The sequence below is a fragment of the Rosa chinensis genome, chromosome 2 (genome assembly GCF_002994745.2).
Source record: "Rosa chinensis cultivar Old Blush chromosome 2, RchiOBHm-V2, whole genome shotgun sequence".
NCBI classification, from domain to species: domain Eukaryota; kingdom Viridiplantae; phylum Streptophyta; class Magnoliopsida; order Rosales; family Rosaceae; genus Rosa; species Rosa chinensis.
This window is the reverse complement of record NC_037089.1, coordinates 73,055,754-73,077,346: the sequence shown is the minus strand read 5'-3', so window position 1 is coordinate 73,077,346 and position 21,593 is coordinate 73,055,754. Positions and strand designations below refer to the sequence as shown.

The 21,593-nt window shown below is 38.7% G+C and overlaps 3 protein-coding genes across 4 annotated transcripts; all 3 read right to left on the bottom strand.

Annotated features, from left to right (window-relative positions):
• Positions 1 to 3,263: 3,263 nt before the first annotated feature.
• On the bottom strand, positions 3,264 to 5,020 carry LOC112185469 (transmembrane protein 256 homolog). The gene is made up of 5 exons (XM_024323722.2): positions 4,861 to 5,020; positions 4,614 to 4,684; positions 4,427 to 4,507; positions 4,104 to 4,147; positions 3,264 to 3,573 (listed from the first exon to the last, which is right to left on the bottom strand). The coding sequence occupies exons 1-5, from the start codon at positions 4,898 to 4,900 to the stop codon at positions 3,474 to 3,476; spliced, it is 336 nt and encodes a 111-aa protein (XP_024179490.1). The 5' UTR covers positions 4,901 to 5,020; the 3' UTR covers positions 3,264 to 3,473.
• Positions 5,021 to 5,746: 726 nt separating this feature from the next.
• On the bottom strand, positions 5,747 to 9,505 carry LOC112185466. 2 transcript variants are annotated; one of them, XM_024323719.2, is made up of 2 exons: positions 9,137 to 9,505; positions 5,747 to 8,547 (listed from the first exon to the last, which is right to left on the bottom strand). In XM_024323719.2, the coding sequence occupies exon 2, from the start codon at positions 8,422 to 8,424 to the stop codon at positions 6,055 to 6,057; it is 2,370 nt and encodes a 789-aa protein (XP_024179487.1). In that variant the 5' UTR covers positions 8,425 to 8,547; positions 9,137 to 9,505; the 3' UTR covers positions 5,747 to 6,054. The 2 variants fall into 2 exon arrangements, with proteins under 2 accessions (XP_024179487.1, XP_024179486.1); XM_024323718.2 differs by having other exon boundaries at positions 5,747 to 8,533.
• A 6,837-nt stretch (positions 9,506 to 16,342) lies between these two features.
• LOC112185468 (F-box protein SNE) lies at positions 16,343 to 17,448 on the bottom strand. The gene has a single exon (XM_024323721.2). It carries the CDS (start codon positions 17,139 to 17,141, stop codon positions 16,698 to 16,700), a length of 444 nt encoding a protein of 147 aa, XP_024179489.1. The 5' UTR covers positions 17,142 to 17,448; the 3' UTR covers positions 16,343 to 16,697.
• Between the last annotated feature and the right edge of the window lie 4,145 nt (positions 17,449 to 21,593).

The window sequence follows — 21,593 nt, the reverse complement described above, 5'->3', positions numbered from 1 at the left end:
GAGATATAGACTTACAGTGAAGGTGACTCGGTGGCAGAGGAGGTGGCTCAGGCAGACTGAAAGGAGAGGTGGCTCGGTGGCTGGAGCCTGGAACTCTGGAAGGCGGAACCAAAATGGATCCGAACGGGGAGAGAAATCGCGACCGGTGGCAGATCGAGAGAGAGAAATCGCGAACGGTGGCAGATCGAGTCGGGACAGGCCAGATCGAGAGAGAGAGAGAGAGAGAGAGAGAGAGAGAGCTAAGTGTCGAGAGAGGGAGAGAGAGCTGAGAGCTGAGTGTCGAGAGAGGGAGAGAGGGCTGAGTGTCGATAGTGTCGAGAGAGACCTAAGTGAGTGTCGATGCAGTCGAGAGAGAGGCCTAAGTGAGTGTCGATAGTGCCAAGTGTTTATTGTTCCTTTCTTTCTTTTAGACACGATGTAATCAAAACCCTAAATTTTTTTTAAGTTATTCACACAACTGATATATATCTCACCGTCGTCTGAATGTATAAAATGTAAAATCATGGAGGGAAACATGGCGCCTTCAACATTTTTGATTAAAATGTTACCGCCATTTTCATGTTCACACAACAGAAAATCTTAAATCTGTTGTGTGATTATTGTAGCTTGCACTAAGCCCTATCTCGGTGAAGACATTCAAGCAAGCATCCTTCAACTTTGGTGCTTAGTTTTTCAATCACACAACGGCAATAATAAAACCCGTTGTCCTAGTAGCCCAAATTTCAGCTTTTCAACATCCAACCAAAACTCCGAAGTGGAGGGAAATCTGCCGCTAAATTTTTAAGGCTCAGACGACGGACCATGCTTAATTTCCGTTGTGCAATGTAGTTCCTATAAAAAAGTTATCACTTTGTTGGCATTCACACAACAGAATTCAACCAGCACCGTTGTATGATTAAACTGACTTCAACACACAACAGAAGATTTTTGTTCCGTTGTGTGATTAGTGTTGTGTGATTAACTTTTTGTACTAGTGGATAGAATAGAGAAACAAAATGTAGGAGGAGGTAGAAGTGTGTATTTCATTCTCATTAGACCCCTTTATATAGGAGTAGTGTTTACATCATAAAGACATAACTAATTAGTATTTACAGTGGACAGCCACATTTATATAATATTTATAACATTTATTTTATTTTTTTAATTATTGAAGTTGGAATTTAACAAGGAGAGTTGTGACTTTTCATCCCTTTACATGGTTATTTTTCAATGGTTTGAAACAACATGGTTAAAATTCAATTTTAATGCTTAAAAAAAATCACACTTCAAAATTTCTCTTTATTTTTTTGTCGTACAAAAAAATAGAACATCACGAATAATCTTTGCTCTTAATATAACATCGTCTTCCCATTAAAAAAAGAAAACATCATGTCTGAATATGGATGTGAATATATAAACCCTTAATTTTTCTATATTTTATTTCCTGGAGAAAAACTCTCTGCGCTAGGGTTTCTCTAGGGTTGAGAAGTTTTGGCATAGCCATCGTACGTCCATGATGGTGAAGGAGGTCTCAGCCCGTATGGCTGCTGCGCTCGCAATCAAGGAGAATGGCAGGGTGTCCTTCGGGTCTGTTGGTTCGTCTGCGATATCTAGCCAATCCTATGCAATTGGGAGGCTTTTGTCTCAGAAGAAGAACTTTGATCCACATCCGTTCATGGCTACCATGGCCAATGTGTAGGGGTTGAAACAACGACTCTCTATCCGGAATCAAGGCCATCGATTCATTTTGCGGTTTAACAAGACGGAGGAACGAGACAAGATCCTATTCGGAGGGCCATGGTTCTACAGTAGCTCTATGTTTGCTTTGGCCTTGTATGATGGCCGCTATGAGGTAGAGTCAGTGCCCATCCCAGCGATCCCGGTCTAGGTGGAAGTGTTTGGACTTCCTCCTATACTGATGACCATTGATGCGGTCTCCATGATCGGTGCGTCTCTGGGTCAGATCCTTCAGTTGGACAAAGCGAATATCCGTCGTGGCTTGAAGGCTAGGGTTCGCATCTCCCATCTGATCACAACTCTAGTGAAGTAAGCCTACTCTCCCATGCTCTTCGAGTTCGGTACAGGGAAGGACATGGTTTCTGCTAGGGTGACTTTCAGGTATGAGAAGATGGTTGGTTTCTGCCGGGTATGTGGCTTACTGGAACATTTGGAATCTGGTTGCGCAAGGTCGCCGGATATGTCTGGAACCGACGTCGTGCCTGGGGCGCAGCATCAGGCCAGGCGTTTGGAGGTGGGTGGCTCTAACCCTAGGTCGAACCCGCCCCCTGTGTTTGGTTTTGTGGGGTTGGGTTCCACGTTAGGGCCGATGCCTCAGACTACTGCAGGATCTCTGAGCAATAGCGTGGCTACTCCTACTGTTATTCGATCCCCTTATGGTTTGCTTCTTTCTGCACCTGGTACTGCTACAGAGGAGCTAGCTAAGAAAGTGGAGCCTCCTCGTCCCCAAGCGGCACTTCCGGTACTCCCTTCCCCAAGTCGGCAACTGGTGGAGAAACCTCTGGTCAATGGGACTAAAAGGTCGGCTGAGGCTAGGGAGTTGGTGACGTACAGTAAGAAAGAACGAGCAGTGGTTCCTGTTCCCATCACTGAACAGGTGAGTATTGGTTTTGTCCCTGAGCTAGCTTTACCTCACCAGGCCGTGATCTTGATTGTCTCTCCCCCAAAGAAGTGTAAGGTGGGTAGGCCTTTAGGTGCAAAGAATAAGCTCCGGGTGGAGGATATTACCCCTGGAAGTTGGGGACTGCTTTAACTAAGAAAGGTAAGAAGCGTCAATTTCATACTGCTAAGAAAGCTCTGGTTATGGAGGAAGATAAGGCAGTGTGGGAGGTTCCTGTGGGGAAGGATGCTGTGGAGGAGATTGCTCCAATGGCAACAGTTAATTCTGAGAAGACCACGGTGGCGGAGGAGACCACCGTAGGGGAGGCTACTCCCATGAGTGTGGTTACTGTGGATCCTGGGGATGCCTCATCTGCGTAGGGTGGTCCTGGGTTCCGTCGAATAAGTTGGGGTTTTTTTTGGTTTTCTTTTCCTGCCCTAACATTGTCTGGGTTTGATTCTTGGTCCTATTACCATAGTGATTTCATTTGGTTGCTTTAGGGTAATCTGCATGGCTTGATATTGACGTGGCCCTCTCGAGGGTAGGTCATGTTGTGTAATCACTTATATTCGAATATATGAAAGGCTTGACGTCCTATTTGGAAAAAAAAAATTCCAGTTATTTATATATGAATTTTGTGGGCTTTCATTTCCACTACACATGAAAATTGAAAAGAATTCTACAAGTTTGTAACACAAGACTAATTGACTACCTGTAGTGACAGAAGCGAATAACACTTAAAGAGCACACGGTCATCAATTTAACATAAACTGGGAATTGACATTTATGGTTTCAAATTCAGTAAAAAAGCACAATGTGTTCACTAAGATAAGTAGATGACATTGTGTTGTACAGGGACTAGGAGAAGCTGGAGTTCTTAGAATAGTAAGCTAGCCCAAGCAGCGATGAAAGCAACGCCACCAAAAGGAGCCAACCTATTGTACTTCCTATCTTCGAGTAATGCCACAGTATAACACCTGAAAAAAATAAATAACAAAGGTATATCAATCAAGACCACTTCTGATATAAGGTGAACACGAAAATGATAATTAGTATAAGGACTTCAGTGAATATTGTTCCCTCAAAGCAAACTGGACTTTTAAATATACCACATAAGAAAAGGATTCATTGTCATGAAACAAGATACAGCCACCCAACAATTACAACTGCAAGTATCCTTGTGTCATTAAATTGACAATTTCTGAGGCACTTATCACTTTAACCATACCAACAGACAACTCTTGCATTAATAATCTAAAGATCTGTCCCTCAGAAGAGTAAAATACACTTTGCAAAACCTAACATTGTGACTTCTTTGCATCCTAACAAGTGAGTGCTTTTACTCAATTTGCAAAACCTTTCAAATTTAGATTTAAGGAGCTTCAGAGTTTTCAAGTAACTTGAACTCCAGAATAATCTAACATGAAAATATGCTGCTTTGCAAACAAAATTAAAAGTTGAAACAATCTAACATGTTAAAGAGGAGGCACAGAAGAATAGCACTTACGTCCCCGAGAATGCGAGTATACCGGTAGTTAAAAGGCCTCCAAACTGAAAAACAATGACAGAATTAGCAAAGACCAGTAGACTACCTAAATCCACCAACATAACAAAGTATGAACTGTGCCTGATCTGCATCACATTAACAATTGTCCTTACAAAAGCAAATCAATTTTACAGCTCCAAAATTCTATTATTGCTTAAATTTACTTCATAGCAGCAAGAAAAACACTACCACAATAGAAGAGCTACAAAAATATGCTTCCGAAATGCTAAAAAAACCAAAAAAAGGTAGCTGAAAATCGATAAAGGTTTCAACTTTGAACTCACAATATTGGGGTTTTTTGTGAGAGGGGCAGCAAGCAGAGCTGCTGTGTGAACCAAATGGTACAGAGAAGCCGTTTGCCAAACCTACCCATGATCAATCAAATGCATAAACTTCAAGAACTCAGATACCAAACAATCAAACATAATGACTGAAAAATCAAATGGGCAAAGACTAAAACAGAAAATATACCTCTTTGTAAACTGGGTTTTGGGGTTTAAAGCCATGGGCACCGTATGCGCCCAACCCAAGAGCTGCCATTCCTGTATATCACAAAATCACGAATTGGGTTTTCTCAGATTGATACAAAATCACCAGCCAAACACAATTTGAAACAAAAGTCTTCACACAACTACATCTAAACAGGTATATGACATTTGTGATCAAACAGAGAATAAAAATGATATCTTTTATTGTATGAGCGAAGATGAGGAAGTACCAGAGACTGCAGCTACTTTTTGCCATAATATAGGATTCATTGCTGTTTCTTCCCTTGCTTGGTTTCCTTTCGGTCTCTCTCACCTTCTTCTCGGCCTCCGGTGGTGGTTGATTCGTTATATTATATGTGTTCTAGAACGACGGACTTTTTGTTAAACAATTTTCTTGTGTAGGTGATATTTTCTCTCTCTTTTTTTTTTTTTTTTTCTTTTTTAATAATTAATTTGGTTTTATTCTTCCAAGCAAGACCTAAAGAAAATTGGAAATTAGTAACTCATTCCCAAACGAGAATAAATTTGTAAATCTAGTAACTACACAATTGTTTTGAGAACAAGATTCTCGTTAGAACGTTGAATGACGTATAAACTCTTCTAGGTCATGTAATTAGTAAATTTGTGTTGATATAAAGTTTTTTATTTCGGCTCTTTAGGGTACTTAGAGAGAATATCAAGAAAAACAATCTCCAACATTTTTCTTAAGCGACTCTCTACTATGTTTTACTAAACTTAAAATGCTCATCTTTGGTTTCTTTTTGTTCTTATAAGGATAATTATGATTTTATTTAAAACTTTCTTGCTAAAATATTTTTTGACTACTTTAGTTAAAAATTTGACTCCTTGTTCAAAGTGCACATAGTCGGGACTTGTACAAACTACAAAGCAAGAAAATTATTGGCAAAACTGTTAAGAATTGCTCTTAAAACACTTAATTTAGGGTTTAAATATCTTATTTGAATGGATGTTTAGACTTTTCTATTGGTGATTCGAAGTAATAGTTATGAGTAAAAAACTAAAAACAATAACAATACAAAACTATAGTGTATGCAGGGAAACACAATACATTGGAGCAATCAGCAATGCAATAGATCGGCAACAATGAAGGAACTTAAAAAAAAAAAACCATTGCATTAATGCAATAGTGTTCATTTTCCAATCTCTCCTGAATAGTATTACAACTCTCCTGGACAAGTCATAACTGTGGGGTAATGGTGTAAACAAACAGTCACTAGAATCGAAATTGTTGTCACAAGTTTTGCTGGGTAAACATAGCACCCCCTAAATCATATCAGATGGGGTTAATGCTAGCCAGGTGTGACATATTTGTACAGTTAAACCTAATTTTGTCTAAAGAATGCTAAAAACGAACTCCCAAGCAACCAAATCTTTTGTTCCCTAGCTGCTTTAGTATGTTGTGCTTAGGCCTCAGCTTCCATAGCAGCATGAATCATCTCATCTGGAGTTGCAGCAGCATGAAGCAGCTCGTCTCTTGTTGCAGCATGAAGCAGCTCGTCTCTTTTTGCAGCATGAAGCAGCTTGTCTCTTGTTGCAGCATGAGGTAGCTCGTCTGGCGCTGCAGCATGAAGCTGCTCGTCTGGCGCTGCAGCATGAAGCTGCTCGTCTGGAGTTGCAGCATTAAGCAGTCCTTCTGGAGTTGCAGCAGGATCCAGATCCCAACACTTACCAGGTAGGTTAGTCCCTTCTCCGTCGAGTAACCATGCGGGCACCTGGTGAGAAAAGCGTAACATCTCTCTTCTTGGAATCCATAGAATGGCGCTTCTATCCGTATCAGTCTGGTATACTGACCTAAATCCAGCCAGCTTCACAAGGGGAGAGACACAAACACCAATCTCTTCCGAGTAATCATCAAGAACCTCCACCATTTGATATTGGTGCCTCTCTTCATCTGGAGTCGAACTATCCCAATCTTTTGACCAATTCCGATACAGAGCCCAGATATCCCCACTTTTTGGGTATATCTGAACAATACCTCCTCTAGCTGCTTTCGTGCGGCTCAAAATATGAGAGAATATGTTAACATGCTCAACGACATCAAGGTGTCGAGCTCTGAAATTTCCACAAGACTTGGTGAACCCGCTATCCAGCCAGTTCACGGGCCCGAATTCACTATCAGTTTTAGAGCTCAAGTAAGTAATGAGCAACTTAAATGGTTTGACTGAGACCACTTCACGTACCAGACAGTACAACCGAGGCATGCCATCTTCATCATATAAAGCCCATATTTGCTTTGGCTTAAAACATTCCTCTGACCTATCTTCGTCAAAATTGTGGAAGTCAGAGTCAGGGACTGGCATGTTTTGGGGCTCAGGGTCTCTATGGAAGTGTGGCTCACTTTTCTTTGTCTCTAATTGATGCCCTGGAGCTCCTCCAGATTGACCCACTCCAACACGTCTTTTTGTTTTCTTTAGTGAAGCAGCAGCCACTTCAACTTCAGCATGCCTTTTTGTTTTCTTTAGTGAAGCAGCAGCGACTACAACTTCAACATGCTTTTTTGTGTTCTTTACTGCAGCAGCAGCTTCTGTAGCCAACTTCATCTCTTCTAATTTCTTCGAGATTTCCATTCTCGCCTTCTTGATCAACATCTTCCTAGCATCAAAGGCTGGTGCCGTGGGGCATCGTCTGGTTGGAACGTCTGCTGAACTAGGAACTTTCTGATCATGCCCAATGCTGCCATTTCCATTTGCTAGGATTGCTTCTGAAGCAGATTTTGATACTCTGTCCTGATCCCCAACTCGAAAAGTTGCTCCAACAACAAGTTTCCTTTTTTTCTCAGGTCCATTTCGCTTGATTTTGGGATGTTCATCATAGCTAGCAGACACATTCAAATCCACATTAACCACAGCATTTTTTATGGAACGTTTTCCATTCACTCTCAATTTGGGTTTTGCTCCAGCTTTCTTAACCTTTCCATTTGCCTGATAAACAACATCAGAGGTTACAGCTGATGAGGACCCGTGAGGGCTGACAACTCCAGCAGAAGTTCCAGAATATGAGCTCCACTGAAATGACACATTTGAAATATAGTCATATGCATGTCCAGTATGAAATCCAGGGGCACCATTTGCTGGGAACAAGGTACCATTGTTTGGAACATAGGTAACCCCATGATTTGAATGCCCATTATTAGGATATGGCCATGGAGTATAGGGGAAGGAACCATTTGCTGGGGCTGCCCCAGATTCCACAGCAATGAAAACACCTCGACAGTTCTTACACGAAAGTCTTTTGTTGACATATTTCCGGAGATACTCATACTGAACCTTGCAAGAAGTGCAAACGGTCCAGAAAGTGTCAAGTCTACCATGAGATGTCATAACCCCACCAGCATGAACTGTAGAGTAATTTGGTTGATTAACTGCAGTTGCCAAGTGCTTGTTTCTTTGAAGATCATAAAAGCCTCTCTTGGTAGTGTCAGACAACAAGGTCCATGCTTCAGAGACAAGTTTGAAAGCGCCATCAGCTCCCACACATTTGTTCTTATCAGGGTGGAGCAACACAGCCATCTTCTTATACTGCTTCTTCACTGCATCTTTACTTGAGGTGGGCTTCAACCCAAGAATCGAATAGTGATCTATTTCACCACAGAATCTGTACTCGGTAGCGGCATAAACTTCAAATGTGGCAACCATTTGAGCTATGCCCTCCAATTCCGGATTGAGTGATTTCGCCTTCACTGCAAAATTCTTAGCATTTATATAGTCCTTGTCAGCAAATCGCTTCTCAGCGATCTCCTTCGCCTTAAGGGCCTCCTCTTTGTTAACTTCCATGTAGGAACTCAGATCACTTCAAAACCAAAATCTCGAAACAAAATCTACAACGAAAATGTGCTTAACCGCGGAAACAGCCCAATTCTCATGCATAACCACATTTCCAATTCTGCAACAACACAACTAAGAACATTTAGGATATTACCACGTAAAGCTACAATAATTCCTGCTCACACCCATAACTGGGCTATAAATGATAATAAATGCAGAATTCATCATCTAATCAAAACCGGAAAAAATATAATCCAAATCTCACCCACCGATCAAATTTGATCACCGCAAATCAATCCAATTACGCAAACAACCGGTAATAACCAGAAAGATTTGATCTTCATGTCAAGCAAACAAAACGAAAAGATTTGATCTTTATCACAATATGAGAATTGGGATTTCTGCATCAATGAAAAACTAGAAAAAAGAATTTACTGTTTAATCTCCTTTCATTATCCTCAGTGTTCCAAAGCAAACCAAACACTTCCAGGTATCAAAATAAACAATCCATTTCTCCACACCCACTAACAAACAACCATGAAATCAGCTCAATTTTTCAAATCCAGCCCCAAATTCCACTAAATCCCCAGCTTAAAAAATGCACAGAGATCGAAAATCCAAAGCCAAAGTACTAAACACCAAACTCCCAATTCACCGCAACAAAATCAAAGCACACAGTACAGATTGCTACACAAAGCCCAACTTAAAAAAAGGGACTCACTGAAATTCCCGCAGCAACGGAGGTGGAGAAGACCCAGATCGCCACGTGTGCTTGGGAGCTCGAGCAAAATCAAGCTCTCAGCTTTAGCTCCGAATCTCAGTCACTGTATCCAAAGCGGAGGGCAGTAAAGTTTGCATCTTTAGGGTTGGGTACTGTAGAATCGCGGGGGGTTTGGGGAGGCGGTGGATTTGGGGGAAGGACGGCGATCGACGGCCAAGAAATCTGGCGATTCCGTCGGAAATGGGGGACAAGATTTATTAGGTAATAAAATGGTATGAAATTTTTTTAATTTTCAGTGAGAAGTAAACAGTGTGTTAATACTATTTAATGGTGGAGGAAGCTATTTTGCGCTGCCGTGCGTTATGGGCGTTTTGGGTTACTTTTTTTTTCTTCTCTCGATTATGTTTGGTAGTGGGTAGAAGTGGACTTTGGGTTATGGTATTTGTTTAATTACAATTTGGTTGGCTAAGATTGGCTAATATATTAATTTATTGATTTATTAGCTAATAATTACATTATGTGGATTATTTTGAAAACTAATGACACGATTTTGTTCATTTATGATTGAGATTTTTAAATTTCAAATAATGGCATGGAAATGTAGTTCTCGTCTAAAGTCCGATGAAATGGGAGATATGCATGATAACAAGAAGATTTCATATAATGGCATGGAATGATTGTTCATATCTGAAGTCTGGTAAATTGGGAGATACGCACAGTAATGAAAAGATTTGGATTCACTTGCTGTTTTTGAGTTTAAGATTTGTCGTTTTTCGATTAGCTCGTCTTTCGTATAATGGGAGTAACCGTTTTTTTTTTTTTTTTTTTTCCTGAGAAAATAGATAATTTCATTAATTTATCCATGACTAGAAGGCACGTACATCAGATGTTGTCTCATACCAAAATCATAAATGGCACAAGCTACCGAGCAAAGGACAGGTGACCCTCATTGTTAACACATACGCTCACATATTTGAGCCTAACTACAAGAAAACAAATCCTCATTACTAACCTTTCTTTGAAAAGTAAACCTAGTCACCTAGAAATCTCAATTGGTGTACAACTAGAGAAAACTAAGATGAAAGTAATAGAAGACCGTTGTTCTAGTAATAGGCAAGAAGACCAGGAAAACCTAAAGCTTTCCCTTGCCCTTTTCTCGAGCCTCCAGCTGTAGGGTAATGATCCTCCGGGAACCCAAATACGAAACCCTGAAGAAAAGGGGCCTATTCGCAAGGTCCACCAAAGAGCCCAATGCCAAAAGGTACTCAGAGCAGATTTGGACACTCCAGGCCCATTTGATTTTAGCCTCAAAACTGATTTGGGCCACCACCATCTTTTGGGCTTCCAAAATGATTTGAGCACCCAAACTGATTTGGGCCCCCAAAACGATCTAGCCACCCCACTTGTCTCTCCACTGCCAAGCACGTCCGACGCCGTCGCTACCACTCCAGATGCAACCACCGCCATCGTCTCATACACCCCATCGGCGTGCTTTGTAGACTCCAAAACCTGATTCGCTTCACGGTGCACTACTACAATCTCTGCCACTTCCAAAAGTTGGAGTGCAAAAGCCAGCGCCGCCATCAATCGGAGTTTGGCCGTTTTGATCCGGGTCTAGAGGTCGCACGTCCGCCACACATGACCTCTCATCTCGTGGCTTCCAAACTGTATGCGTTGGTCGTTCCCGACTGTGAACCACCCAGACTTGAGCCGGCCTCGCCTCGGCCTGATCCAACACGGCCATTCTTCCACCCAATCACCATTGAATCTGATCGGACCGGAGCACCGATCCATAACCCTCACATCACCTATTTCCTTCCGGCAAGAGATGATGAGTAACCTAGGACAAGGTTGTGTGGTCGCCGCACAAGGTCGGCTTCGGAGTGTCATCAGCAGATGACGTAGATGGGAGGCCGATACCGGCCGCCATGACTGAGGGCTAGGGTTGAGGTTTTGCCAGAGCCCCATTAGTTTTTTTTTAACAATATTCAGTGCTAGGGTGTCCTATAATGGGAGTAACCGTTACTAGTAGATTCGTTTGGAATATTTCGAATCATAGCATGAAATGATTGTTCCTATCTGAAGTCCTATAAATTAGGAGATTGTTTTTATCTGAAGTCCCCGATAAATTGTGAGATACATATACTAACGAGAAGGTTTGGATTTGTTTGCTTTTGTGAGTTTAAGGTCAGTCGTTTTCGATTTGATTATCTTTCATATAATGGAAGAAACCGTTACTAGTAGCTCCATACTTGTAATTAACTGCACGTATTCTATTTAGGATGTTTATTTGGAGATCCGTACTGTAGGATAATGAAAAGATTTATATCCATTCTCTATTTTGAATTCAACCTTTATCGTTTTGTACATAGTCGACAGTTTTTCTTATAATTTCTATATCTAACGAAAAGACAGTTACAAGTAGCTTTGTACATATAATTAACAACATGTGTACTGATCTATGTCTAATTAGGAGATCAGTACTGTATTAAAAATAGTTGGATTTACTCGCTCTTTTGGAGTCAAATCTTTTCCTTCTAAATAAGGTTGTGGTTAACAATTTATCTTATAATTTATTTTATCCAATGAAAAAAACGGTTGCATGTAGTTATCTATACTATTATTAAGAGAAGAGGTTTTGTTAGCCAAAATGCATATGAAATTACATATGGATCCTTACATTATATATTAATTTGAAATTATATTTAATAACTAAGGGATAAGAAGGTAAATAACAAAATCAAAATTGAAAAAAAATAAGAAAAAAATAATTTACTTATCTGCAGATAACTTCCCACTATCTAAGACAAAACTTCCACAATTTGTAATAACTCTCCACTTATTTTGAAAAAAGCTTTTCCATATCTATTTAATTAATAATTATCCACACCCATCGGGTGTGTTTTGTTCTAGTGTATTTTAAATTAACTGCTCGTGTGCTATTAAGTATGTCTCACAAGTGAATTTTGTGACAATCCCTAGTCAAGTACTTAAATCTAGGTTTCGATCTTTTTGATGATCCTATTATTTTTCACAGCCTCATGTAGACCTCTTGCTAAGAGATGTGATCTTTAGCAAGAGAGAAACCTATTATTATTATTTTTCTTAAAAAGACATATAATATGCTACATCATTATATGGACAACATTATCTTGAGAGACCGGCCTTATCATTTTAAAAAATTATTAGTTTTCTTAAAATGACATATCATCTGCTACACTATTGATAGGAGCATTTTAATGCGACGTTTTAACTGCATTTCCCTACATTTCTTACGTTATTTCCTTATTAAAATCCTGTTTAGGAAAGTTTCCATTCTTTGATTGGGAAAGTTCCTATTTGTAGAAAGTTTATATTTTTGTAGTTTCTATTTATCATTTTTAGTAAGTTGCCATTTTTCATTTTAGGAAAGTTTCTATTTTTCTTATTAGTTTCTATTTTTAGGACCTCCAAGCAAGTGGAAAATCTTGAGGAGGAAAATCAAAGTTGCAACCAAGTGGAAAATCTTGAGGAGGAGAATCAAAGTTGCAACCAAGTGGAAAATCTTGAGGAGGAGAATCAAAGTTGCAACCAAGTGGAAAATCTTGAGGAGGAAAATCAAAGTTGCAAGCAAGTGGAAAATCTTGAGGAGGAAAATCAAAGTTGCAACCAAGTGGAAAATCTTGAGGAGGAAAATCAATTCAAGTTGAACAAGTGATAAACATGTGGGAAGATATTTTTTACAAATTTGTCTAACATATCTAGCCCTTCATTTATGTTCATCTCCACCCTCCATTCATCATTTTTTGGGCTATAAATACACTTCTCCTCTCACTCTCAAAACACATTCCTTCATCCATCTCATCTTATTTGTCTCTCCATTTCCTTTCCATTTTCCCAAACCAATTCCTTCATCCATTTCATCTCCTTGTCTCACCATTTCCTCTCCATTTTCCTTAGTTTTCATTTTCCCACACATTCCTTCATCCATTTCATCTCCTTGTCTCACCATTTCCTCTCCATTTTCCTTAGTCACCATTTCCTATACAAATTCCTTCATCCATTTCATCTTCTTTGTCTCTCCATTTCCTTTCCATTTTCCTTCTCCATTCTCTAGTTGCAAAGTTCTGCGTTTTCAAGCAAGGAGAGGAAGAAGAAGAAGGAGCCGTGAAGATCATATCCTCCATCATCCACCTTGAAGGCTTGCTTCAAAGATTCAAGATCCAACCATCTAGCTCTCCATCTCCATCTCCCCTCACGGTGTAATTCATTCTTTTTCCTTGTAATGATCTTTTGTTTTCCTTGTTTGAATTCATATGAACTTGTTTCTAGTTAACAATAATGTTTAGGGTAAAGTTTAAACCCAACTTCTATGTTTAAATAAAGTTTTCGAATTCCATAATTGTGATTCTAAGTTGCTTATGTGAGTTTGTTCGATTGAATTTGCTTGATAGAAAACTTTTATATGTTTATCTTATTTGGGTCGACACTTATAGGATTTGCATGTAATTGGTGCTAGGTTTAAGAACATGAAATCGACTTTTCGTTTTGTGTAAACTTGAATCAAAGTAGTAAAGGTTTTGGACAAAAATCGAATTCAATTGAAGAGGATTGCAATTAGGTGAACTTATTCATACTAAGTTGTACACTTGAGTTGATAGCCTTTCTCTATGTGTAATGCGTTAAACATGACATGATTGACTAGCTTTCTAGGGTTTGATTGCATGTTTGATAGGATTAATCTAGGTGCTTTCGATTAGGTTAATTAGCATTGAAAAGTAAAATATGGGAAATCATTTGCTTTCGAATGTTTTACATGATCAACTCCTCTCTCATGACTTGGAAGAACAATTATAGGGTTTGAATCGAATTTGATTACATGGAATTGATTTTGATCTTTGTTCCTTGCGTTCCACCCCTGTATATATGTTTTTATGTTTTCTTTATTTTATTTATTTTAATTTTAATTTTAAGAATCATAATCCCCCCCTTATTTGTGTTTACTTGTATATATTTATTCTTTATTTTATTTTTGTAAATAATACTTTATTATTTTAATTCTTTATTTGTTTATACAATTGTATATATTTATATTCTTTATTTTATTTCTGTAAATAATACTTTTCTTTATTTGTTACACAATTACAGGTGTACCCTCAATCCCCGGAATAGAACGATCCCTATTTGCTTATACTACTAACGATATTTCAGGGTTAAATTGCGCGCTTGCTTTAGGCGCGTCAACTATTCTGGAGAGTATTATCTCGAAAGATCTGTTTTATCGTTTAAAAAAATTATTGTTTTCTCTTAAAATGACATATAGTCTGTTACCCTATTATCTGGAGAGGGTTATCTCACAGAGATCCGCCTTATCATTTTCAAAAAATACCTAATCAGATTTTTCTGCTAGAGTTTCATTTATCATGTTTCGTCACTTAAAATTGCATGCATCATTAGTCATTCTTTATTTATGGTTGGTAGGTAATTTGTTCCCTAATTTTCTCTTTGCCATCACTACTTCTTGTCTTATGTAATTACTTCAATTTACCTATAAGCCTGTAACCGGCCTTCTCCTCCATAACTCAAAACTCTACCCCTTCACATGTATGGTGTGATTTGGAATACTTCCAAATGTGACTGCCTCTACTTCCTCTTTTCCTTGTCTGCCTTGCAAAGGCAAACTTGTTGAGATTTTGAATCCCACCACCAAATTGGGTTTTAGCCTCACATTAGTACTAAATCACGAACTTCATTTAATCTGCTGAACTAAGTTGAGCTAATGGAAAAATGAAGTACCAAAACATGAATGGATATCCACCAAGAAAGTCAGGCTCATCATAGAGAATAGGACCGAGTGTTTATTGAATTCTGGAGGACTGATTGTACTTCCACAATAGTATTACCATTACACATATTTTGGATAATATCGGATAGGTGATAGGTCTACAGCATAATTTGTCTGCTGCTCTTTTGCTTTTTCCAATTGAGATATTCTTCTTTTGGCCCAGAAATTTTTGTCTGCTATTAAGATTCAAAGCTTCATCTTTTGGTACAGATACTGCACATTACAATCTTATTCTTTCATCCATGAAAAAACAAGAATATAAAAAAAAAAGTTTTATTTTCTTGATTACATGGGGACAATGAATTCGAACTTGAGACTTTTACAAACGTTTTATTGAAGAGAAATGTTTTATTAACTATGCGGAATGCTAATTGGTGAAATAGTTTTCTTTAAAGTTCCGCATTAACCATATTTAAAATGACATCTAAAATGGCCACTTACAAAAATGATACCGTCTTGGTGTTTTGATTCTCAAAATATCTCTTTTATTCATGACTTTGATTCAGATGCATTTTAGGTAATTTCTGATAAATTTAGTGTACTCTAATAATATTCGTAAATCAATTCAACTAACATTTTTGTATGAAATTATGAGTCGGTTGCATTATTAGGTGATCAGTCATGAGTTGACTAATAAAAACTTAATCGTTGGTCTCACGTCAATCAATGGTTGAGAATCGTCCACATACAAAGGTGGCAGATTTCACTGTAAAAAGCTAGAAGATGTCTTGATCCAGATGAGGGTGGTCGGAACTAGGGACTGTGAAGCGCTGTAAATTCTTAAAGATGCATAATGATTCAATTATCATGAGCTACTTGTTGGACCACCCAGTTCTAGTAGATCAGGCTGGCTTAATTGTCCAGTCCCAATCAAACATTTTAGTGGCCCATATCTCACTTTCATAACAGACAACCAAATGCCCAAGAGAGAATTGCTTCTTTGTTTGGCCTATACTCCTCCATACACTGGCATTAATAAACCTAATGTTCTCTCGTGAGCTCTTGTCTCTCTGGGACTCTAGGCCAAGCCCTCTGACTCTCTTAGCATTTTCCACTATTTGCCTATCTGGGTTTTGTTTTTCAACTTGTATACCCCTACTAGATCTTACTTTCACTACAAATTTCGACTACAATTTAATTCTAATCAATTAAAACGAGAAAGTATCACTAAATTCGCTCACAAACAACTAATCGATCAATGTTTCTTGGCCTAGATTCAACACAAGATAGTGAAAAGAAAAATATGTAAACTAACTGCTAATCATATATGTTTGCTGAATATGACAAACAAATGTCAATTATTGATTTTTTTGGGGGAAAAAATGTTTAAGAACCTTGAGCTTCAGTGGGAATTTCTCGGGGGTATATAGAAACAAAAGGAAAAGAGAATCCACTAAACTTTTGTCACTACCCACCTAATCTTCACTGTTCATGCCTGCTTTACTAAAGATTCTAAGTTCCACAAGGTAATTAAAAATGAACAAATAAACATATTTTTCTTCAATTTCCTCAAAAGAAAATTACAATAAATTTAATAATGCTAGACATGAAAAGCACCACCATATCTCCTTTTCTCCCCCACCTAAAATGACAATTATTTAAGGGATACCCATAAATCTATAAAAATTAAATAAATAAAAAACTAATTATTTTTTCTTAAATAAATAAATTGATATGTATACTAAGTAATACTATTACCATTAAACTACAGTTAACGCCTCTCATAAGTCAAACCAATCAGACGTTCACCGGGTTGCAGAGGAACATGAGCGACGAAGCCGACGCATCGCCGCCGCCGAGTCTCCTCTCGTAGTAGTCAACACAGAACAACGAGAGCGAGAGCTGCACCTCGTCCCTAGTCCACACCCTTCTGACCAGGGTCGAGTCGCTGAGTCGACTCAGCACTGGCCGCACGCACACCATGTAGAGACGCTTGTAGCCTCCCAGGGCCAGCACGATGGGCCGAACGGAGGAGGGCGGCGGGGACGACACGTGGCGGAAGCAGAGGTGTTCCCAGAGCGAGTCGTTGCGGGCCACGGAGCACCAGAGCCGGCAGACGCAAGCGGCGACGCCGAGGGAGGGCCCATCGAGGCGTTTGAGGACCTCTACGACGATGTCAATGTGGTCGTTGATGCAGAACTGGTGGAGTCTCTCGTTCTCTTCCGGTGAGTTTTGCTGCATGGCTAGATGGGATGCTCGAGACTTTGCAGTGTTGGTGTTTGTGTGTTTAGGTCTGAGAGAGAGGAGTGAAAGAGTTGAAAATGGTGAGGACTGAAGAGTGAGTGTAATGGAGCGTGTGTATATTTATATAGGGTTGTGCATGCAGTCATAAAGTGGGGTTTAGCCGTTTAGGGGTTTTGACTTGCACAACATGAGAGAGAAACAAAGTTCCTTTGGATATCTGGTTACAGTAGTGCTAGACTCGTTAGATTTTTTCACCAAATAATAGATGTCGAGAATGATTAGAATTTCGAATACTGCTCTGTTAATCATATTTTTAGTTTGTCATTCTACACTATATTAATTTTATTATTTCTAACAGACAAATTCGTAGTAAGTGTAAGTAGGACGACAAACTGAGGCTGTGAAGATTGTTCTAAGTTATGGGGTTTGGTTAGTGAGAAAGTTACATTCAAAAGAGAAGAAAAATGTAGCTGTAGAGGGTATCGAGGGGAGAGGAGGAAGTGGCCAAAGGAAAAGGTCCAAGGCCAATAACTGGAATCGATGCTGAATGCTGTGCTTTTTTCTCCTTTCACTGATTTTAAATAATGTTTTTGGGGTTGAGCAGATTTGTTGTTTGTTGTTCTTGTTGTTTTTTTATATTTGTGATTGTGTGTGTAGCTGGGAATACTTCAAGACTTTGGTTTGGGGCCGTTGGGAAATAACTTTGGAAGAACATCTCTATAGTTTGGGGAGGGTCTGCAAAGTCTATATAATTGCTAGCTGTGGACGTGTGTTTGTATTAAGGTGTAGGACCATGGACTCTGTTGATGCTAGGGTTCTGTAGCTGTGGGGAGTGTGACTTCTCTAAGGGCTAAAGAACCCTTTAGTTAGGGTCATCCGGTCATGTGTGTGTCTCATTCAATTTCACGTCCTAGCCTCTAAATCTTAGAACAACGGGCCCTTTAGAGTACTCTCAATTCGAACACAACTTGATGGAACTAACTTAGTCTTGCTTGTCTCAGTATGCGTAGGTTGGGATTTGGGGTTTGATGGAATTGATATTATAAAATTATATTAATTGAGTGACAATTTGTGACACGATGATACAACTAAAACTTGACAATAAGTTTTGTTATTTTATGTGTAGATATTGTACGAGTGATTGTATGACATTAGGGTTCTACATAGTTGCAAATACAATATTAAAAATGTCTAAATTTGAAGATCTAACTCGATCACAATTGGATGTTAAAAGAGTCTAAACTTTGACACAAATTATTACTCTTTGAAGTTCAATGATTGTCTTTATAGTTTGAAGCTATGTTTTTGTATGTACTTTCCACTACCACTATAATAAGCTTCTGGGTTGAATTCAAAAGCTAAAGGAAACTTTTTACATGTTGTATCAGATTCAGACCAGGAACTTCTTCTCCTTCTTCTTTCTTCCCAATGGACAGAGAGAAGTCATATCATAGGAGGTTGTGTTCCAACCTTCCTCTGCAGAAAATAATGTGACATTGGATACCGGCCACAGCAATAAAAGACTTTATAAGCTGATGAGTAGTCAAGGAGTAGCTATTTGTTTGTCTCATGGGGTTGGAATGTGGCCCAGAAAGGAAACCCCCCAATCCCTTTTAGACAAAAAGCATATAACCAAAATAATATCAATAAAAATACAGGTCTTGGATTTGAGCCTTTGAGATTGACATTAGATTTTGTACAGAAAATGAATCTTACCCCACAGTGACCCCTTCAATATTTTTAGAGGTGAGTGTTGTTTTGTATTGTGTTGGACTTGTTTGTTGGACATATTTGAGATAGAGAGCACTGTTCCCTATTCTTTGCAGTGAAAAGAATTTGATAATTGCAAAACTACAAGCAGATCAAACCTTGTGAAGCACATGAAAATTTCACAATTTATTTTACTTACTTCCGTGAAGACTTGTGATTTGGTACCATGTTGTTTGTAAAGTATGTGCCACATTAATAGGTCAACATGTATATTATTGTTCGATACAGTCTGATTGGATTTTACATGGATGAATGAACATTATTGTCAGAACCCTTTTGAGATTTTCACATCTGTACTTGGATAATGCATGAAATTTAGGATCAATATGTATAGAAGAATCCATTCAAGTAGTTTAATATTTACTTTGTTTTTAAAATGACAACTCAAGGAGATTAAATAAGAATCTATTTGATCACAAGGTTAAGGATGATGTATAGATTCAGAGTCTGCCTGCCCAAACACATAGAGATAAGAAGTTGGAAACAATGTGATCCAAACAAAGAACCAGGAGGGAAATGGTGAACAGAAAAAGACTTGGAAAAGAAACAATGAATTTACAGCAAGGGTTCTGAATCAATGCAATAGATGACATAGACACATAGTAGGCTAACTGCTCTCTTATCTAGAAGTGAACCAGTATGGAATGATTGGAATCTAAGGTCTCATTGCTTGGGAAGTTTAGCTTCAAATGCTTGTTGGTTTTCTGTATGGCATTGTTCTAGAGGTATGGGGTTGAGGGTGTGTTTCATTCAACTTTTTAATAGGTACTTATTGGGGGGAAATTTCCTAGTTCATGTTGCAAAGTAATTGCAGCAAAATTTGACTTGGTTAGGCATGTAAAAATGAGCAAAATTTATTCACTGACTACTGCTTGTGTTGAGACAGAAGGAAACAGAATAGCCTCAGAAGAGTTTGGATTCATACAGCTGGCACAAACTCTGGTATGGATAACTATTTCTTGGACATTAGTAATAGATAGATACTGGCAAAATAACTTTTGGCATCTTAATTAGTGAATAACTGTTTGCAGATATTTTCTCAATTTTATCGGATATCCTTGATGACACTATTCCTATACATTTTTTTTGAGTAAAATGAGGTCAGTTTTTTATTAAAATTGAAATATTACACCGATACGATGCTAAAAAGCATCAAAAAAGAAAATAAACAAAGCGAAAGAAAAAGATGCAAAAATTGCATCAGAATTACAAAGAAATAATAAAAGTGCTGCAATAACGTCTAAACGCAACATTGATTTTACACTACGGATTGCAGCAGTGTATAGTTGGTGGCTTGACTACCCATGCCATTCCAACGCACAAATTGACAATAGCCAATTTGGTCTCAGAATGAGGGCACTCTCTCACCTAAAGAATGAAGCCGGTCAATGTTGTCAGAACATGGCCATGTTGGCAAGCGATCTTTCACGAACAGATACCATAAACTTGGGCCCCAAATCCAATACCAGTAACAAGCAGAGGCCCCAAGCCACTCCAAAAATTGAAGAACTGCCCAATGAACAGAGTGGGCTGGAACCCAAGCCAACAATTAAAGTGGGCCAGAAATCCAACCCAACATCAAGAATAGATTGAAGCCCAATTCCACGGCCCGCTCGGATCCTGAATCCGGATTCTCTTGCCTTGGTCCTAGACCTGATGCGTCTAGTGCACCACCCAACTCCACCACAAGCAAGACGAGCCTGACACCAACACTGCCTCAATTGCATCTCCACCACAATCAAGCCAAAACACAACCTGGCAATCGAGGATCTCATTCCTAATCTTCCAAAACCTTAGATGTGACGCTCCCTGAAGAATACCGCCACCGCAATGTTTACCACCACCGGGATCAGCCTCATGCCGATGCCAGAAGCCACCTGACGTCAGTCCGTCCACTATAGCAGAACCTTCAACAAATCTCGTTCACACCAACAACGGGCAAAACGAATCACCAACCCTAACGAGAGGAAGCAGAAAGGAGAATAACAGGCCAAGACATGTAGATTTATCCATAAATAGGAAGAGGTATAAGAGTTGCATCCACTAGGGCTAGTACAGCTAGGTCATACTATCCGTGTCACTATTCCTGGACATTGTCATATGGTATCTACATTATATATATTTTTAAATTTATATTTTCCTTCCTATCCTCAATACATTAAATTGTACTAAAGCATTTAACAAAAAAAGATGATTCATGGATTTTCTTTTCAAAAAAAAAAAAGTTAACCAGGATATAACTTTTGTACTAGTCAATAGTTATGCGTCAAGGTTTTTGTTAATGGTTTAATGCCAACAGTTGCAATATTAATTTGTCTGCCTCATACTTCTGATTGTGTTTACGATGCAATTCTTGGTTCTTTGCTTCAACAAAGTGAATGAATTTAACCAAAGATTTCTTTGTCGAAAAAAAAAAATAAACCAAAGATTTGTCCACTAGATTTGTACTTTTGTGGAAGATTAATTTGGAGAAGATTAAATAGAAAGAAAAGGCCCAAAATGAAACGATCAGTCCAAACAGAACACAGAAAATGCCAGACAAACAGTAATCAGAGGCCCAACTATGAGCTTAATTTATGATACATAGAAAAAACAGAAAATGATTTATGAACTAAAGTTGTGAACTGCCAAGCTAATCAGATCAAAACTTGGTTTTAATGATTTAATAAGTGCCTCAAT